Source organism: Nicotiana tabacum, chromosome 14, assembly GCF_000715075.1.
Source record: "Nicotiana tabacum cultivar K326 chromosome 14, ASM71507v2, whole genome shotgun sequence".
Taxonomy (NCBI): Eukaryota; Viridiplantae; Streptophyta; class Magnoliopsida; order Solanales; family Solanaceae; genus Nicotiana; species Nicotiana tabacum.
Genome location: NC_134093.1, coordinates 113,756,265 through 113,777,455, shown reverse-complemented (window position 1 = coordinate 113,777,455; position 21,191 = coordinate 113,756,265). Strand labels below are relative to the sequence as shown.

At 37.3% G+C, this 21,191-nt stretch overlaps 1 protein-coding gene across 1 annotated transcript; it reads right to left on the bottom strand.

Annotated features, from left to right (window-relative positions):
* Positions 1–876: 876 nt before the first annotated feature.
* Positions 877–9,526, bottom strand: LOC107785868 (DNA repair protein RAD5B-like). The gene is made up of 18 exons (XM_016607266.2): positions 8,309–9,526; positions 7,279–7,412; positions 7,055–7,190; positions 6,901–6,954; positions 6,391–6,540; positions 6,159–6,310; positions 6,000–6,078; positions 5,667–5,894; positions 5,176–5,319; positions 4,912–5,064; positions 4,668–4,735; positions 4,259–4,381; positions 4,061–4,160; positions 3,801–3,913; positions 3,133–3,703; positions 2,829–2,900; positions 2,197–2,295; positions 877–1,281 (listed from the first exon to the last, which is right to left on the bottom strand). Exons 1-18 carry the CDS (start codon positions 9,359–9,361, stop codon positions 1,159–1,161), a joined length of 3,552 nt encoding a protein of 1,183 aa, XP_016462752.2. The 5' UTR covers positions 9,362–9,526; the 3' UTR covers positions 877–1,158.
* Between the last annotated feature and the right edge of the window lie 11,665 nt (positions 9,527–21,191).

Below are 21,191 nucleotides of genomic sequence, written 5' to 3'. Positions count from 1 at the left end.
AAGGAAGAAATTAATCAAATTTTTATAATATTTAAAGTTTATGTCAGTCAAGGGATAATAACGACATTTGTAAATTTCGGCAAGAGTTTTTTATTTCATTTTTTGTTGATTTTTTGGTCAAAGGGGGGTTCATTTCCATCTCAAAAGGCGAGGGATATTGTTTCCCAACCCAAAGGGATTATTATTCCCCTACAAAAGGTGAGGGATATCGTTTCTCTATCTAAAAGGTTAAGAGGTAAAGTGAAATTTACTCTACTAATGCTAATAAAAGATATTTAATTCAATTGTACTATGAATAAAAATAGTATTGGATATTTATATTATTACAATTTTTACATTATTTAGCTAAAATGTATGAGTTATTTTTTTTTTGTGGTTAGTCATGTAAATGTTAGTCATACTTATTAGTCGTAATTTTAATTATGTTTGTTTTCATTATGGCTTATTAATAATATTTATTTTATACAATTTTATTATCTTTATTGTTGAATATTTTAGTACAATGTTATGACTCATCTCATATTTATGTTATTTTATTGAACCTTATATAGTTCTGTCTTACTAGGATTAAAGAAATATTTGGAGCACAAATTTTATGTTTTGTGCTATGAAACCTTTATGAAAAAAAATTAAAAATCCGAAAAAACTGAAAGAAATCGAGATTTAAAAACCAAACTTTTATTGATTTGGTATTTAGATTTAATAACCCAATACAATTGATTTGGTTTGGTAATTAAAAAATCCGAACAAACACGACCTATGTATACTCCTACTACTAACCAAGCACAATTGAATCACCATTTACTAGCCCGTTTTGATTGGCTTAAAAAAAGTAACTTTTTAACCAAACAAATTTGAAAAAATACAAGAATAAAATAAGCTATGATGAAAATACTGAATCGCCATTGATGGATGAAGAATATACAAAACCTATAGCCTCAAGAAAAGCCAAAGCATAAACAACAAGAACATATCTTAAAAAAGAGAATCAACCAACCCATGGTTTGCTACTTTTACAAGACTTTACAAAATCCAGGTGGAAAGTTGGGACTATACAAAAAACAATTAATCCACCCTTAGAACATTAATTTCTTTTTTCTTCTAATTTTACATCCAATTAAATATATATAATTGGGATTTATCATTGGTTAAAATCAACTATCGAAAAAGCATTTTGAGTTCTTCAAGTCTAGCCGAACGTACTTCTTCATCAGTCAAAGCTCCAGCTATCATCCTTTGCTTTCTTGCTTGTACTTGTTGCATTCTTTCTTCTACTGTGTCCTACACCCCATTTTCCATAAATAAAATCATTAATATTTGTAAACTAAAATAACAAAATTGTTAACACAAAGTTGTAAAAAGATGTTAACCCTTTACTATTGCTTTTATGGAAATAGACAAAAAAAATAATCAATCTTGGAATATTTACAAGTAAGACTACTTAAAATATAGGATATGTAATCTTGAAAATATAACATGTTACATGCTACACGTAAAAATAATCTGATTATATACGAAAAAGACAATATATAACTTAAACTCTTTAAATAATAGTTGTGCACTCAAAGCAATTTGAGCGCACTTTAACTATTACACTACTTAGCTATACATCTCAAGTGAACGTGTACTGAATAAGATTGTGTGCAAACCTTAGGCAGATAGTATTTTCTAGGTTGAAATTTGAACCCTAATTTTTCATGATTTTTACTTGTATAATTGATCGGTAGACTATTCCCTTAGATGCTTATGTGGCAGGACCTCCGCGAAGGGGTTAAAAAAAAAAAGTTAAAAAAATTACAGCTAGCGAGAATTGAACCTATGATCTTGCAAAAATTTTGAACCCCTTTAACCACTAAGCTACATTTTTAGGTCAACGGATTCAAAACTTAATATATAGATGTAAAAAACATATTTTACCTTATATATATAATGTAATTTTTCGGCAAAAGAGGTTCAGGTGAACCCCTTCCGCCCCTAAATCCCCCCATGTATGTGACATGTTTGATATTATGGTTATAAAACCAAGATTAGCTTGACTTTATCTCATATGATGAAAAGGATTTAACCACAAAGGGGCAAGCATATAACAAACTTAGGATTCTTTCTTAATTCTATCAAGGTTTTAATCAAGAAAATTACTTGGAAGTGATAGCAATATACTGTTGTGAGACAGCTTTTGAAATGAGGAATCTTTACCTTAACAATGAACCTTCTAACACGAACTGTATTCTTTTGACCAATACGATGAATTCTCATTATTGCTTGCTCCTCTACTGCAGGATTCCACCATGGATCCTAGCAATGATTAAAAGTAAGAACATCAACTATCATATGGCAAGGAAATAAAAAGAAAAAAGGCCGGCCGGTACACTAAACTCTCTGTGTAATTTATATGTTACGTATTCGAGCAGTGAAAGCAACCGGTACTAATGCTTGTGTAGGATGTCTACATCACATCTCTTGGGGTGCATGCAGCCAGTGGCGAAGCCAGAAATTTTATCTAGGGTGTTCAAACTTGAAATAAATAAATAAAATCCCAATAAAGGGTGTTCAATATATATTATATACCATTAAAATCTAATATTTTGCCTATATATGCAATGTAATTTTTCGACGAAGGATGGTCAGTTGACCACCCTTAGGGTTATGTACCTTCGCCCCTGGGTGCGGCCTTCAGCGAACCCTATGCGGGATGTCTTGTACATCGAGTTACCCTGTGCCTTTTGTCCGGTATTAGTATTGAAGCCAATTCAACTCGAATTTGCATCGAAAAGTCCCACATTGGAAGGTAAAATACTCCCTGTATGTATGTATGAGAAAGAGATTACCATGAGGAAGACATTAGAAGCTGCTGTTAAATTCAAGGCCACACCTCCAGCTTTTAGTGACATTAACAAAATCTGAACACATTGAAATAAAATAAAAAAGGTTAGAACTTCAGAAGAGCTGAGCAAAAAATATTGAAGAAAACAGATTAGTATATTGGTACTATGTTGCTCGACTCTCCAAAAATATTGTCGCACCCACATTAGATCCTCCAAAAATGCACTAGTTTTGGAGTATTCGACATACACACTCGACAATATTTTGGAGAGTCTGAGCAACATAGATTAATAATTTAATACTACTTACTGTTTTCTCATTAGTCTCACTGAACTCTTTCAAGACCCTTTCTCTTTGTTTTTGCACCAACTTCCCATCAAACCTCAAATAACCAATTTTCTTTCTCTTAAGTGGAATCTCCAAAAGATCAAGAAATGAAGTCCATTGACTAAAAACAATACTCTTTTCACCACAGCCTGTTTTTCTTATTGATTCTAAACATTCCAACAGTTTTGAAACCTTAGAAGACTCTTGCCAATTCTTCTCAACATCAATCCTAAACCGATTTTCGGATGGACATGTAAATAGCTCATTTTTCCTTAGCATTTGTCTACAAATTGGACAAAGTCCACTTGTTGGAGTTCTCCAACTTGAAAGTAGACATTCTCTGCACATTCTGTGAGCACATGGTGTTAACACAGGATCATCTGCTGACTCAAGGCATATTGGACATTCTGTATTTTCGCCGTTACGAATTCCCTCAACAACTTCTTCTACATATGCTGGTGTAGGTGCTTTCTGTGTTGTAGAATCAGGATTTGTTTCCAAGAATCTTCTTGCTAGCTTGTCTAAGTCTGCAAATTCTTGTGTATCGCTTCGACTGCACATTTACAAGCAGTAAATATATAGTGTTAGATCCAAGAAGAAACTAACAAGATATGTTGCTAAGTTTTAATAGATTGAAGACTCATTTTAACCTCATAACAAGGAAAGGATGATTGCAACACTGCCTCAATCGAAGTAGTAATTCGAGAATATTAGCATAGTTGTGAAGAACTTTTCCTTGTGCCACAAACTGATCAAATTGAACCTGGTTTATTCACCAAAAACAAAAGTATAAAGCATACATTCCATTAGCAACAACGATCATTTCGCGTTAAAGAATACAAGACACTCAAAGCAATTAGATGATAAAATTTCAAGAAAGCAATTGTATTAACAAAATTTTCATTCTTACTTTAGATCTCTTGAAGAGGGCATCATAGAAGTCACGTTCGGCTTCTGATTTTATACACTGAATGACTTGAATATCAGTTGGAGGGAGAACAAGAATCGGCCTGATTTCAAAAGAACACATAAGTGCCCGGAAATATACTAAGTCTGCATCAATTGAAAGAAGAGGATAATGAAGATTTGAAAAGAATAGAATAAGAACCTTCCTTCTTTGTCCTTGGTATCCTTTGTTCTTCTCAACATTAATGGCCTTAAAATGGCTTTGATCAATTTTAAAGCTCTTTGATCACCATTTTCATAAGGTCGCTGTATTAACTTGTTCCACCTATATTAGGGGCAAACAGGACGATGAAATAGCTCAGTCATGTTGCCGAGAAATTTTTAATGGAGATAGAAGAAAGGCCAAGTACTTTGCAATTTAATCAACACACAGTAAGTTACACATTTGGCCAGTCGGCCAAAAATAATTACAACTAACAGCCAAATATACAAAAAATATGTCAGAATGTATATTACATATTAGTATACATATTTCCGATTATTATTTTTGGAAGCATCTATAATGTGTAGTTTTCGCTAAAAATAAAAAGAAACTATTCATCTATACATACCATGCCCAGTTGCACCATGGCTCAACGTGCAAGAAACATAAAAGGCTGTAAAGGTCCTCCAAATTATTCTGCACCAATTAGTAGTTACTACATCAATACAGATCATAAAATATCAGGCAATTCTTATTTAGGAAACCGGATGAGATAGCAATCAGCATTCAGCAGTCATCTCAAATACAAAAAAAGTCCGTGAAGCAAAAGAACTTAAGTATATCAAGGGTAACCATGCAATTTTGCGACATACCTGAAGAGGAGTACCAGTAAGACACCACCTACAATGCGCTGACAAAGTAAACGCGGCCTGTGCACCTAGAGTCTTCCAAGATTTTATGGTGTGTGCCTCATCCAGAACAACGCGGTACCAATCAACTTTATGAAATATGCTGTTCTCCCTATCCTGAAGGACAACTAAGCTTGCATTAGAATAACAATAATAGCGAGGAAGATGATGTGGAACTAATTTATGTATGTTAATACTTGAAAATGACATCCATTAATTACTACTTACAGCCTTGTAAGTTGCACTCAAGACACCATAAGTTGTTAGGACTACATCTTGTTCTGCTATCACTTTAGGGTCATTACTTCTGTCCCCACCATAATGAACGAAAACTGAAACGCTACCAGGTTTTGAATGTGCTTCAAGTTCATCCTAGTAAAAAAGAAAACAACAGGAATTCTGTAATTGAGAGCTGCAAAAATATTTCAAGATTTAGTAACAAGGTACAAAGTGTTCAGAGATCTAATAGAATGAAACATGGCCATAAAAATAGTATGTAGAACCTTAGGCTTTTTTCATTACTTGTTTTATGAGAATTGTCTTGGGCTTTTTTCACTTTTGTCAGTCGTCCGAAATTAATTAAGGCGCTAGCCCAAATATAAAAAACATATAACACTGATTGTGTATATAATATGTATATTTATACCTAATATGCTAAACATACACATTTTCCGGCTATTATTTTTTAGGGCGCCAAAAAACGTAATTATCCCAATTACCTTCCACTGGCCTAGCAATGCCATGGGACAGACAATGAGAGTGCCACCTTTTGCCTTTCTTGAGACTTCTGTATCAGTATCAATGAGTCTTTTCGTTATATATTCAGTTTCATCTGCGTCGTCTGAGACAAATTCTTGATCATCAAGGCTACTACCCCTGTCCAGTCTAGCAAGAATTAAAGCAATTGTCATCACTGTTTTTCCAAGCCCCATTGCATCTGCCAATATCTGCAGAGATCAAATTCATTTAGAGAAACAAAAGAATGAATAAATGAACTAAAATTAAGAGAAACACACTAAGTAGTAAATTAATCAATAGAAAGAAAAGCTCACCCCTCCTCGTGCTGATTTTGATGCAGTTGGGAATTCTGTCGTTGCTTCCCCAGAGAAAATGTTAACATAAACTTTCCTCCTGTTGGACAAGTTAGATTAGTGATTTATGTTTAAAAATCTAATATTTTCACTTTCTTATTCAGTGAGAAAAGTGCCTACTCTTCACATATCCGATATGCTGCCCAACATGGATGAAGAGTTTTAGATGTTTCCTCAACATCACTTCCTTTCTCTGATTCTGACATCCAGTAAAGAGCCTCCTTCTGGTAAGGCCTTAGGCAGCACATAAGTGTATCGGGAGCATCCATTTCCTATATGAAGTAAAAGTTATAAGCTTCGACATTATCTCATTTCAGTTTTACTAAAAAGAAGTATGTCGATTGGATTATACCTTCAAGTCATACATGTCTACAGAACCAACAAGTTTGTTAAACGATGCTTCAGAGATATCATGCTCATCCTTGTTTTGCTCTGAATACTGCTGGCAGCCGTTTCTTCGTTTTGCTATTGGTAATGCTGAAGCAGCCTCATTCGAATCACACTGTCAACAATAAGAAGAACATCAGTAATATTCAAATCAGCATATTGTTGCACTGGTAAAAAAAAAAGAACAGGGAAAACTACACAGTATTGCTGCTTCAAAAATAATAGCTGGCAAAATGTACATGTTCTGTATATTAATGTACAATATACATATAATACAGATATTTTATACATATTTTTTGTATGTTTGGCTAGCAGATGCAATTATTCTTGGTTGATCGGCCAAATGTGTAACTTGCCCTAAAAAACACTATCAAGTATCAACAAACAGTTTGTTATTCTTGCTTCTATATATTGAGAACTTGGCAACTGAAATGAGGAAACAATAGTGAGATGACACAATTAAGAATCAACATACATCTAAATTAAGCTGGCGTTTACGAGAATAAAGTTCATCCGGAGTGAACTCAGCCTGAAAAACATTAGCAAAAGAGAAGGCATACATCAGTGAAAAACTAAAAGGAGTTTTGGATGGTTTCAATCCATTGAACAATAAACTATATCTAACATACATTTTGAAATGGTTTGACTTTGAGTAACTTGAACAAAGTAAGTAGTGGATATGTTGTGGTATCAATTTGTGAGGGAGAATCCAGCTTCCAAGATGACTTATCGCCGCTAGTAAACACTGACTGGTGAATGTAGAAACTGAAAAAAAGGAGCATGATTTACATACAGCATACAATATATACTAAGCTCTTTAACACAAACTTGTAAAGAACAGTATGTGTTTTACCTTACATACAACATAAGCTCCTGCATTAGCTGCAGAGTTACAGGCGCAGCAACACATCGGCCATGAACCTTTACCTTTGAAGAATTTACAAGTGGAATGAGACATTTTGCCCATTCCATTGGGAGACGCCCAATCTGTGAAGTTGTTTAAAAAATAGATATGAGTTTGATTTTGTATTAGTGTGATCTCGGCATCCAAATTCAAGATTTTCACATGAAACAACACATGACAAAATGTGGAAATACCAACTCCATACTAGTGGTTGTAGATAGTTTTTATGCAACAGGTTTAACCGAACCCAATATTTTTTACACCAAGTATAGACACATATCATTAACTTTTCAACAAATGTTAAATCTAAACCCATAATTTCAACAGAATTTAAGTTATATACATTGTAAGGTATGTTTACACTATCAAATCACCTAATGTTGTAGTGGATAACCAATATATATATATATATATATATATATAGAGATAACCAATCTTATTTTCAAGATTACAAATAACACATTTTAAGGAGGCTTACCTATATATCATACCCTGATAGTGTAAAACATTCTTTACATCGACAATGTATATAATTAACGCTCATTTCAAAATTGAGAGTTCAATGCCAAAAATCTTAGGAATTAAGTTATGAAGGTGTAAAATTTATTCACATTATCAATGAATTTTAACCTCTGATAGCACGTTAGTTACCTTTTTTTACAAACATCAATTGTTTAATTGTAATTGCCTAATAATTGACATGATTATGTAAAAAAAGAACTTAAACTCATAACTTATATTCCATACTAACAAAGGCAGATAGAGTGTCTGTGCAATGGGTTCAAAATATTTTGGACACAAGTATAGATACATATGTGAAAAGCTATTAAAATATTAATAAGTATTAAATTTGGACCGATAACTAACCTATCAAATTTAAATTCTGAATCATAGACAACAAAAAACTTTATAGCAAAGTGAATAACAAGACTAAGTACTAAAACAACGATGCTAATAATATGATTGAATTCAAGTTTACCTCCCCAAATCTTTTCGTCGAGAATCTAACAATGGAAGATGCAGCAGCAGCAGCAGCAGCTCTTGATCCACCCCATTGTGAACTACACTTACTATTTCCTTGTTGAGGAAAAGCAAAATGAACAATTTCATTGTTTTCCAATTTTCTCCCTTTTGTAGTTGAAAGCCCAGTAACAATAGTCCTCCCAACTAATAACCAATCAAGATCTTCAGGAAAATCTCCATCTTCTATCACAACAGTACTAAGCATATTTTTCTTAATTCCCATTTTTTCCATATTTACACAAATAGCCACATTACTACTACTTTTCAGTCTGTTGTATTCTTGTTTTGCACCATTAGCCACATTACTGTTTTTCAGGGAATTGTATTCTTGTTTTGATAAAGGCCTTGCTGACAATGGTTCAACACAAAGTACATCTTGTTGCTCTTCTTTAACTTTCATGATTTCGAGTTTCTTTTCTTCTTTCGGCTTCTGTGTATCAATTTCTGGATTGTTTTCGGGAAACTTTAACCATTCATCAAAGCTCAAATCCCATTTACCAACAGATCCTTTTGATTGATAATCATCAAGAACCTTCTTTTCTTCCACTTTTAGCCCTTTTTCCTCAATACCCATATCAGGTTCTTCTTTAACTTTTAGTCCATTAACTATTTCTTCACCATCAAAGCTCAAATAACATTTATCAACAGACCCTTTTGATTCATAACCATCAACAACCTTCTTTTGCTCCACTTCTAGCCCTTTTTCATCAATACCCACATCAGGTTCTTCTTTAACTTTTAGCCCATGAACTGTTCCACAGCCCACTGATTCTTCAACATTTTCTTGTTTTACCATAGGAGAAATCCTAACCCCAGTGCTAGTAACAGTCTTTTGAACCGCTGATGGCCGCGAAGAATCGAGCAAGTGGTTAATGGCTGCATCTGGATTATTGTTTTGTTGAGAAAGGGCTTCAAGAATGGCCTTTTCTGTAATTTCAGAACCGATGATTGATTTGATCATCTTTATTTTCTTCTCGTTCTCTGATTCTACCTTTGCTTCCATTTCCATTGATTTTGTGCAAGTAATAATAGGTATTAAAGCTAAAAAAGAAGTGCAGAAATTCTTGAGATTTTTTGTTACAAAAAGCTGAGAAAATGAATTAGCGAGCAAATGGAGATGAAACTTTTTGAGAGACTATAGAAAGGGTTGAAAAGGGATTCTTTCATTTTTGTAGGCATTGAAAGTTTTGGCGGTAATAGATTTTACCTTAGTTATATTTCGCGGGTTTTCCTTTTTTGGCGCTGTTTCACTGTTTGTAAGGAGGGTAAAAGTTTTTGGCGCGAAAGAGTGGAGGGTAAAAAGTTGCGTTCTTATTGTGCAGCGATGTCGTTTTGGCGCAGTTCTTATTTTCAAAAAAAAAATGTGTTTGTCTATTAAATTTTGTAATTTTTTTAAAAATTTCGAAGGTGAGTTTTTCAAAAACAAAAAAATTGTTTAGACGGTTTTTCAAATTTGTTCTCCACTCACAAAAATGTACTTTTCAAGTTAAATACATGTCCAAACATAATTTCAAATTCTAAATTTTATTTTTCAACTTAACACCAGGTAGTACTTTTTTTCAAAAATTATAATTTTTATGTCCAAACGCCTGCTAGATAAGTGCTTTAGAACTAGTGCAAAACTAGGTTGTTTTTTTTTTAAGTTTTATGTCGCCGAAACGTTTCGCAAATGCCTAAAGTCCCTTTGCAGCGTAAATAGTCCATTTCGGATCGATTGGTTTGATGATAAGTTATGTTGAGATTAATTAAATTGAGATTAGTTATATTGAAATTAATTATGGTAGAATTAGTTATCATGTATTTATTTCTTATTGGTTGTTTGGTATGTTGTATTAATTTTGCGATTGTCAATTTTACTATTTTATCTTGATATTACTAGTCCACCTTCTGGCCAAGTATAAATTATCTCGTATTATTTTTAATCACGAGAATAAGTAATCAAACAAGAGATAAAACAGTACTAAATTTTATCCCAAAATTATTATTTTTTTATCTATCATACCAAGCGACCTTAGTTTGAGGAAATCCGGTAGTTATTGGATCAAAATAGCTCACATGGATTAGTTAAAAGTGAAAAGAGGTACTATAAAGCAATAACTCAATCAATGACTAAAAGTTCGATCTCTTTACCCTTTTCCCAAATTTCTATCTTACAAGTTTATAATGTTTATATAATGAATATATAACTAAAATTAGGGGTGTACAAAGAAAATCGATAAATCGCACCAAATTAATAATTCGAGTCAAATCGAAAAAAAAAAATAATGTGGTTTGGTTTGATTTGGTTTGGTATTGGAAAATAAAACCCCACCATAATTTATTTGATTTGGTTTTAACTCAAAAAAGTCAAACCAAAATCAAACCAACCCGATAGTACATTTATATAATTTTTAAAAATATTTGATATAATAAATATTTATTGTAATGTAATTTATAAATATTTCATAAACTTTTTTACAGTTTTATCGTTTAACGTATTATTTCAAGTTTAGACTTAACATTCTTGAATGATAAATAAATTTTATAGCCATAAATGTAATAACTCAAACAAAGTTCAAATCAATACTAACGCTAACTAAAGAAATTCAATTCAATACTAGGAATGACGATAGTGTTGGATAATTATTTTAGTTTATATTGGTTTATAATGAAATTGTATAACTTAGTTTATCTTTTTCTTTAGTGCTTTGTTATGTAATTAATATTAGTACTTATTAGCTATACTTATTTTAGCATGACATATATAGTATTTTTAGATTATGTTAATTTTCATTATGGCTTATTAATTAGCAATATTTACTTTATATAATTTTATTATTTTATCTTTGTTATTGAATATTTTAGTATAATGCTATAACTTATCTCATATTATTGTGTTAGTTTCTTGAAAAACACATTATATAGTTGTATTTTACTAGGACTTAAGAAATATTTGGAGCACAAGTTACGTATTTTATGCTATAATAACTTTACCGGAAAAAATTTAAAAAATTCGAGAAAATCGAGATTGAAAAATTCGACTTTGTTGGTTTGGTTTGGTTTATAAATTTAAAACCCGGCACCATTTGTTTAGTTTGATAATTGAAAAATTCGAACTAACCCTGACCTATGTACACCCCTAACTAAAATTATGAAGCCTAGGTCCTGGGTTCGAGTTACGTTGGAGGGGAAGTGTGGAAATACTATAGATCCTCCTAATTAGGGAGAGGTTAAAAAAAGTCCTTTGGACGAGAGATCAAGTATAAAAAATTCAAGTACTCCGAGAGAAAATTACAAAGCAATATGCAATCCTCCCTATATGTAAGGCCCCGTAAAATTTTATAAAAGACTCGGGTTTTTGTGGTGCCGAAGAAGGTTTATGTGTTGACGATTGTAGAGATTTGGACTTTGTGGGTTGAACAGTGCGTTAGGGAGTTGAAGAATTTTTTTGAAAATACAGGGCATTTTCTGCGGTCCATTATGCGGTCGCACAACTGCTCTGCGAACCGCAGATCTGCCGCAGACTGAGGCAGAAATCTGGGTAAATTTTCCAGTCCATTATGCGGTCGCATAATTATTGTGCGGGTCGCACAACCCATTGCAGACCCAACTCAATTTTTTTTCCGAGGGAGGTTCTGCGACGTATTATGCTACCGTAAAATGGGTTTGCGGACTGCAGACCGGTCGCAGAGTGAGGCCGAAATGCCCAGTTCAGAGGGCCATTATGCGGCCTATTGTGCGGACCGCAAAAGTATTATGCGGTCGCATAGACCTGTGACGGGGCTCCTATTTTTCTAATTTTTGAACCCGACCCCATTCTTATAAAACACACTTAAGGATCATTTTAAAGGGAAAGACATATATTTATAGAGAGTGACATAGAGTGAGAGAGGAAGTTACCAAGCTCATCATCCATCAATTCATGCTTAAAGTTGAAGAAATTGCAAGGAGAATTCACTATGTCTTCATCCTAGAGGTAAGTTCTTACTCCATAACCATCAATTTCATGATTTTAATTGTAAATATGCAATAAGCCAAGAAATTCTTGGGTGTCTGAGTTGGTTATTTTATATGCATATACCATTTAGGGTAGTGGGAAGATTGTTGAGCCCTTTTGGGCGAACCTTGTGTAGTGGGATGAAATAATCCATCATATGAGGACCTTGAACCCTTAATGCACACCTAGTGTTTGATAAAATACTCAATTGAGCTGGAACTATGAACTCCTTCCTAATTTGTGTTCAATTTTTTTATATCTCTAAATAAATCGAAGTGGTTAGGATTTTCGGAATATTGTAGTAAATTAAAAAGCTCGAGGCAAGGTATGTTGGCTAAACTCTTCTCTTAGATTTGAACTCCGCAATGTCCTTGTAAGTCTCGTGATGCTCTTTATAAATTAATTTGTTGTCAAATAAGCCTTGTGTCGAAATAATTATGTGTTCACTATATATTCCAAAGATTCTTGTTATGTTAAATTAATGTTTGAGAATGTGGTTTAAGTATGGTTTGTGTGTTGCTATGTTATGATTTAAAAGCGTGAATTTTTATTAAAGCCATCATATCAATTGTGTAAGAAGTCACATGTTCCTAAGACCCTAAAATTGCTCAAGTATGTGTTTAAAGTCTTAATTTGAAAGGCCTTGTTGTTGATTGTCCATGATAATGATTGAAAGTGAAATAGTGAGCATGAATTAAGAAATACTACCAACGTGATTATATTGTGTTATGGCCCATGATGCCAATAAAATGAATGACATGTAAATGCCTCGGAAGTATCGTTTAGCCACCAAGGAAGGGTACACGTGCCAGTGTAGGAGTGATTATGGGGCAAATCCTCGTGTTAATATGATGAGATTGTTTCCCCATTATATGGGATGAGATTGGTGTGTTGAGATGTTTCCCCTTAGATGGGATGAGATTTTTGCTAGGGAGATGTGATGTGATGTCGACCCACACGACATTGTGGTGAGACGGCTTAGACGATTAGGTTGAGATCGGGCACTATGTCGCGTACATGGTGGTATTGTGAGTGTACGTCTCGGGATGAGACGGCTTAGCCGGTCGGGCTGAGATCGGACTCTGTGCTAAAACACAGCGGTGTATCGGTGCTAAAGATCTCCCAACTTAATCGAATACTATTTGAAATTTACCTTTCCCTTGACTTGACACCTTGATGTTGTTTGAGTCTCTTATTGGTTTCATATTTTATTCCCCGTTTACTGTTGCTCGTTCTATTTAGAGGGTGTTTAGTTTTACATATTAGTACTATTCCATATGTACTAACGTCCTTTTGTCGGGAGCGTTGCATCTTTAATGGATGCAGGTGGTTCCATAGCGGGTGGCATTGATCAGTGATAGCGGCATACCTTCTCCTCTGCTGATTTGGTGAGCCCCACTTTATCTCGGGGTCCTATATCTTTTATCCTTTGTACGTAGTGTTTTGAGATATAGTCGGGGCTTTATTGCCGACACTGTCATAACACTCTTTTGTTCCTGTTAGAGATTCCGTAGACATATTGTAGGTTGTATCTATTTTTGGGAAGGTTAAACTAAAAATGTTGTAATCGTATCACCTGTTCCACGTTAGGTATGATTGTACAATGTGCTGTTTTGAAGACTTGTTAATGACGTGACTAATGGGAAAAAGGACCGATGTTGTTCACATGACTTCTTATTGACTTATTAATGAAATGTATTCTTCTCTTTATTCATGGGTGAGTTTGGTAGAAGGTATTGTAAAGGCTTGCTTGACTGAGATATCTCGGTTGAGCGTCAGTCGCGCTTTCCGAGGTCGGGGAGTGACACTATATAAGCACATCAGCCTTTTTGCACAAAGTGACCAACATAAATGCAAATTATATGAAATTAAGCGAAATTACAATTAATAGAAATGGAGGGTCGGCCAACAAAGCTAACCCGGTGAAATTTCCACAAATCTAAAAAGCCAAAGATTTTTTGTAATTGTTTTTTGGAAAAGTTTTTTTAAATGCCAAAGTCATAAATAATTCATTTAGTTAGATGAGATCCGTTTTATTGGATAAAAATTGCTCACATCACTTAATTAAAGGTTAAACATGTTACAATTAAATACCAGGAACCAAAACGATAAAGCAACAACTCGGCAACTAAGAGTTCGATATATTTTCCATGTTCCTAATTTACTATTTTAACCATTTATAATGTGCATATTACGAATGGATAATTAAAGTTAGGACGTCAGCCTTTTTTGCGTAAACAATTCAAGTACGACAATAAATTAGAAATAGAATTGCTATCTTTCAGTTTAAGTATTTCAGCCATTTTGCGCAAATTGACCAATTAACGGGACTTGAATGCTAATAATATGAAATTTAATGGGGGGAAAAGTGCAATTAATATAAAAAAATGGAGGGACGGCCAACGAGCCAACCCTATGAAAATTCCACAAATTATGTCGGCCATACTCAACCTTTTAAATTTTTTAATTTGCTTCCCCCTTTCCTTTTATATTCCTCTATTCTCCCTTTTACATTTGCTAAGCTCCCGACGGGGGAGTATTGGATTTTTCTTTTTGCTAAAATTTAACGACCGATCGGTTGTTTCGAGAATTTTAGTTATGTTTTTCCTATTTTTACTTCTTTTTGTGTTATTCAACTATATTGTGTTATATCGAGTTAGTCGGTTCGGGTCCGGAGTGGTTTCAGAGTGAATTGAGACATTTAGTCTCTAAAGTAGAAGCTTAAGTTGGAAGAGTCAATCGGTCGTTGACTTATGTGTAAACGACATCGGATTTGAATTTTGATGGTTTCGTTAGCTCCGTTAGATGATTTTGGATTTAGGAGTGCGTCCGAAATGAGATTTGGAGGCCCGTGGTAGAATTAGGCTTGAATTGGCGAAAGTAGAATTTTGGCGATTTTGGTCGGTAGTGAAAATTTTGATATCGGGGCCGGAATAGAATTTCGGAAATTGGAATAGGTTCGTGGTGTTATTTTCGACTTGTGTATAAAATTTGAGGTCATTCGGACGTGGTTTAGCGGGTTTCGGCATCGTTGGTGGAATTCGGAAGTTTAGAAGTCTTTAGGCTTGAATCTGAGTGTTTGGTGTTTTGATGTTGTTTTGAGTGGTTTGATGATTTGTCTAAGTTCGTATGATGTTGTGGGATATGTTGGTATGTTTGGTTGAGGTCCCGAGGGCCTCAGGGTGATTTCGGGTGATTAATGGAACAAGTTTGGAAATTGGAGGAATTGCTCAAGTTGAACCCAGTTGTCATAATCGCACTTGCGGATGTCTCATCACAAGTGCGAGCCCGCAGAAGCGAGCGGGAGATAGCAGATGCGAGATTGGAGGAGCTGGGCAGATGCGCATGTGCGCTTTCACAGATGCGAGATTTGGCCGCAGATGCGGAACCAGGGATCTTAAGTGAGTTCCGCACCTGCGATGGAAATTCTGCAGGTGCAGCGTCGCAGAAGCGAAAAAAGGGCCGCATGTGCGGTTTCACTGGGCAGAATGTCTAAATTGAGGACTTCGTGATTTTTGCTCATTTCCACCATTTTTAACTCGGACTTGGGAGCTTTTGGGGTGATATTTGAAGGGGATTCAAGGATTTTCACAGAGGTAAGTTGCTTGATCTCTAATTCTCCTAGCTATGGTGCTTTCCCGTTGATTTCTCATATAATTAGTGGGGTTTTGAAGTGAGAATTGGGGGTTAGGGATTGGGATTTTGGAGAGTGTAATTTGAGGATTTGAGGGACCAAATGATGTCGGATTTTGATGAATTTCATATGGTTAGACTCGTGAGTGAATGAGTTTTCGGGTTTTGTGACTTTTATCGGATTTCTAGATGTGGGCCCGGGGGCCGGGTTTGAGCCAATTTCGGGTTTTGAATCTAATTTAGTAGTTTTCTTGTGGAATTGATTCCTTTAGTATGTATTAATGGTATTGTACTTCTTGGGGCTAGATACGGGACGCTTGGAGGCCGATTCGAGAGGCAAGGGGATTGCGGAGTAGAGATTTGCTCGGATTGAGGTAAGTAACGGTTGTAAATCTAGTCCTGAGGGTATGAAACCCCGGATTTGTGTATCATTCTACTATTTTTAGTGACGCGCATGCTAGGTGACGGGAATGTGGGTGTGCACCGTTGGGGGATCGTGATTTGGTCCGTCCCGTAGCAACTGTAAAGTTGAACAACCTGTTGTAGCTATATGCTCCTTATGTGTTTTAAAAAAAGATTTGCTGTAAATCATGCTAGATACCATGTCTAGGCCTTATGCCAATATTGTTTGGACCCTTATATGTCGTTTTCTTGCTGTCCTCTCACTGCTTTAGTTGAAATCCCGTACTCAGTCATGTTCGTGCATTCTTACATCATAGCGCAGTCTCTGTTATTTTATTTGTTGCATCATGTTAATGTGGTTTGGGCTGATTTCTTTGATTTTTTGAGAGCCCGAAAGACTAGAGAAGTTTATGACTGAGTGAGGCCGAGGGCATGTTTGTGAGGTATTGTACCTCAGCACGTGAGTGGTCCATGTGGATTCTGATATGATATTATAGCACATGAGTTGTCCGTGCAACATGTGAGTTGTCCATGCAGATTATAGCGCTTGAGCTGTAGGAGCCCCTCCGGAGTCTGAAGACCCCTCAGTGAGCGCATGTACCTACTGAGTGCGAGTGCCGAGTGCTGAGCAATCGTGAGGCATGAGTTATTGTGAGGTTAGAGTGATTGGGAGGACTGAGTGATGTTAGCCCGAGGGGCAGTATATGATTTCATCATCCATGCTCATAGTTGCTTTAACTCCTTGTTTGAGAACTGTTGAAAGATATTTCTAATTGATTTACTTGAACTTGATTTAAACAAGTTGATTTGACTTAAACTCTGGTTACAAATCATGCCGCACTTTACTAATTTTTTTTGTGATATGAACGGTACTTGCATTTAGCTCGTCACTACTTCTCAGCCTTTATTTATTTCTGTTACTTACTAAGTTGGTGTACTCACGTTACACTATGCACCTTGTGTGCAAATTCAGGTATTTTTGGTCACGATAGCGACTGCTGATATTCCTGTAGCTGATCATTGCAGTTAGCAAGGTAGCTACCTCGCGATCGCATCCCTATTTTCTCCTTCTTTATCTCCCCCTTAGTTGTATTTTGGATTTTTCCCATACTATGTTAGTCTTATTGTGGTCGAACCAGTTTTTAATAGTTGCTCATGACTCAGTGACACTCCGATGATTGGGGCTTTTCATTTCGCATTTTTATTTTTGAGTTCAACCCTTGTTTCTTTTATGAAATTCTGTTATACAAGACGCCTTTTGGCATATATGTGAATGAATTGTTGTAGTATTGTGGGAGTCGGCTAGCCTAGTACTATCGATAGGCGCCATCACGACATATTTGAGTTTAGGGTCATGCCAAGTTGGTATCAAAGCCTAGGTTACATAGGTCTCACGAGTCATGAGCGTGTTTAGCATAGTCTTGCAGATCGGTATGGAGACGTCTGTACTTATCTTCGAGAGGCTGCAGAACCTTTAGGAAAAATTCCACATTCTTGAATTCTTGTCGTGCGAATCTGTTGATTCTGGTAACTAAACATCTGTTGTTTCATTCTCTCACAGAAGGTGAGGACTAGTACTACCAGACAGGATGGACAGCCACCAGTACCACCAGCCAGGCCCGCAAAAGGCCGAGGTCGCGGTAGGGGCAGAGGTGTAGCCCGCACAACAGCTGGGGCAGTACCTGCAGACCCACAAGTTGCCCCAGATCAGGATCAGATTCTAGTTGTTGATGCACCAGCTCAGGCACCACATGTGCCTATTGTGATTCCGGGCCTTCAGGAGGCCATAACTCAGATTCTGACAGCGTGTACCGGCCTTGCTCAGGCGGTCTCTATCTCGACGGCCGCAACCACTTCTCAAGCCGGGAGAGGCACTCAGACTCCCACCGCTCGTACACCCGAGAAGGTTGTTCAGGAACTTCAGACACCGGGGGCACCACCAGCCCAACCGGTTACAAATGCTCAGGACTATATGGTTCATGCTATGCCTGAGGATGATCGGCATAGGTTGGAGAGGTTTGGGAGACTCCAGCCTCTACCTTTCAGTGGAACAGAGAGAGAGGATGCTCAGTACTTCTTGGACATGTGTCAGAGGATACTCTGTACAACTGGTATTTTGGAGACTTGTGGGGTCTCATTCACTATTTTTCAATTTTTTGGGGCTGCACTCATATGGTGGGAGACTTACGAGAGGCGTGGGCCTATTGGCGCAGCATCCCTTACTTGGCAGCAGTTCTCCGTGGTCTTTTTGGAGAAGTTCGTGCCTCAGTCCCACAGAGAGGAGCTGCGCAGATAGTTTGAGCAGCTTCGCCAGGGTGATATGTCTGTGATGCAGTATGAGATGCAATTCTCGGAGTTGGACCGTCATGCTATCTGGTTGGTTCCCACAGACAGGGAGAGGATCATGAGGTTTATAGATGGTCTCACTTTTCAGCTGCGGTTGCTTATGACCAGAGATAAGGTGTCTGGTGCTACTTTTGATGAGGTTGTCGACATTGCTCGGTAGATTGAGATGGTTCGCGGCCAAGAGAGGATGAGAGGGAGGCCAAGTGGCCTCGAGGACAGGGAGGAATTAGTGGTGCTCCTTATAGGGGTTAGTTCCAGCACGACAGAGGCCGTCCATTCAGGCATGCTCAGCCAGCCCACCCAGTTCACCGTGGTGCATCATCGGGCCATGGTTATCACAGTTCTCATCAGGGCCACTCATCACTCAGTGCCCTTCTAGCCCAGAGTTCATCCCGTACTCCATCAGTTCAGGGCTCCTCTATGCCAGGTTCTTCTACCAGTTATCCCGGTGCTCGGGGCTCCCTTCAGTCCCCGCCACCAGCACCATGGAGTTGTTTTGAGTGTGAGGAGTTTGGGCATATGTGGAGGCAGTGTCCTCGTCGTCATAGAGGTCCATCTCAGCAGAGGAGTCAGCCTTCGACTTCAGCACCAGTTACTTCACCACCCACCCAGTCAGCTCAGGGTGGAGGTCAGTCATCTAGGGGTCGCTCTAGAGGGGAAGGTAGATCAGGGGGTGGCCATGCCCGTTTCTATGCCCTCCCTGCCATATCAAATTCTATTGCTTCAGATGTTATGATTACAAGTATTGTCTCAGTTTATCACAGAGATGCCTCTGTATTATTTGACCCTGGTTCCACTTATTCATATGTTTTCTCGTATTTTGGTCATTTTCTGGATATGCCCCGTGAGTCTCTAGTCTCCTCTGTTCATGTATCTACTCCGGTAGGTGATACTATTGTTGTGGACCGCGTGTATCGGTCATGTGTGGTGTCTATTAGGGGTCTAGAGACCCGAGTGGACATTTTGCTGCTCAGTATGGTTGACTTTGATGTGATATTGGGTATGGATTGGTTATCTCCATGTCATGTTGTTCTAGATTGTCACGGTAAGTCCGTGACGTTGGCGATGCCGGTATTTTTGAGGGTTGAGTGAAGCATTTCTATAGATTATGTACCTTTCATATTTGAAGGCTCAACATATGGTTAAGAAGGGTTGCCTATCTTATTTGGCATTTGTGAGGGATGTTAGTGCAGAGACTCCTACCATTGATTCTGTTCCGGTGATACGTGATTTTCCGGAGGTGTTTCCTGCAGACTTGTCGGGCATGTCGCCTAACAGGGATATTGACTTCGATATTGATTTGGTGCCGGGCACTCAGCCCATTTCTATTCCACCGTATCATATGGCACCGGCGGAGTTGAAGGAGTTGAAGGAACAACTTCAGGAACTCCTTGATAAGGGGTTTATTCGACCTAGTGTGTCACCTTGCGGTGCACCGGTTCTATTTGTAAAGAAGAAAGATGGTTCCATGAGGATGTGCATTGATTATAGGCAGTTGAACAAGGTCACAGTCAAGAACAAGTATCCCTTGCCTTGTATTGATGATTTATTTGACCAGCTTCGGTGAGCGAGGGTGTTCTCCAAGATTGATTTGAGGTCCGGGTATCACCAACTAAAGATTCGGGATTCGGATATTCTTAAGACAACTTTTAGGACCCGATATGGCCATTATGAGTTCTTACTGATGTCTTTTGGGCTAACCAATGCCCCAACAACGTTCATGCATTTGATGGACAGTGTATTCCAGCCCTATTTGGACTCATTCATTATTGTATTCATTGATGACATCCCAGTGTACTCTCGTATCTAAGAGGAGCATGCTCAGTATATGAGGATTGTATTACAGAGATTGAAAGAGGAGAAGCTTTATGTAAAGCTCTCCAAGTGTGAGTTTTGGCTCGGTTCAGTAGCATTCTTGGGGAACGTGGTGTCCAGTGAGGGTATTCAGGTGGATCCGAAGAAGATAGAGGCGGTGCAGAGTTGGCCTAGACCATCCTCAGCCACGGAGATTAGGAGCTTCCTTGGTTTGGCGGGCTATTACCGTCGCTTTGTGGAGGAATTTTCATCTATTACATCGCCCTTGACCAAATTGACCCAAATGGGTGCTCCATTCAGGTGGTCGGATGAGTGTGAAGAGAGCTTTCAGAAGCTCATGACTGCTTTGACCACAGCTCTAGTGTTAGTTCTGCCATCAGCTTCAGGTTCTTACACCGTGTATTGTGATTCCTCGAGGGTAGGTATTGGATGTGTTCTGATGCAGGAGGGTAGGGTGATTGCCTATGCCTCGCGCCAGTTGAAGACCCATGAGAAGAACTATCCTATCCACGATCTTGAGTTAGCAGCCATTGTTCACGCCTTGAAGATTTGGCGTCATTATTTGTATGGGGTTCATTGTGAGATCTATACTGATCACCGGAGTTTGCAGCATCTGTTTAAGTATAAGGATCTTAATTTGCGTCAGCGGAGATGGTTAGAGCTTCTC

Excerpts from the sequence above, each read along its gene's own strand:
- LOC107785868 (XM_016607266.2), bottom strand. The coding sequence starts at position 9,361 with ATGGAAATGGAAGCAAAGGTAGAATCAGAGAACGAGAAGAAAATAAAG. Across the intron at positions 6,079-6,158 it reads GCATATCGGATATGTGAAGA|GAGGAAAGTTTATGTTAACA; the intron begins GTAGGCACTTTT and ends CTTGTCCAACAG. Across the intron at positions 1,282-2,196 it reads TTAGAAGGTTCATTGTTAAG|GACACAGTAGAAGAAAGAAT; the intron begins GTAAAGATTCCT and ends AATGGGGTGTAG.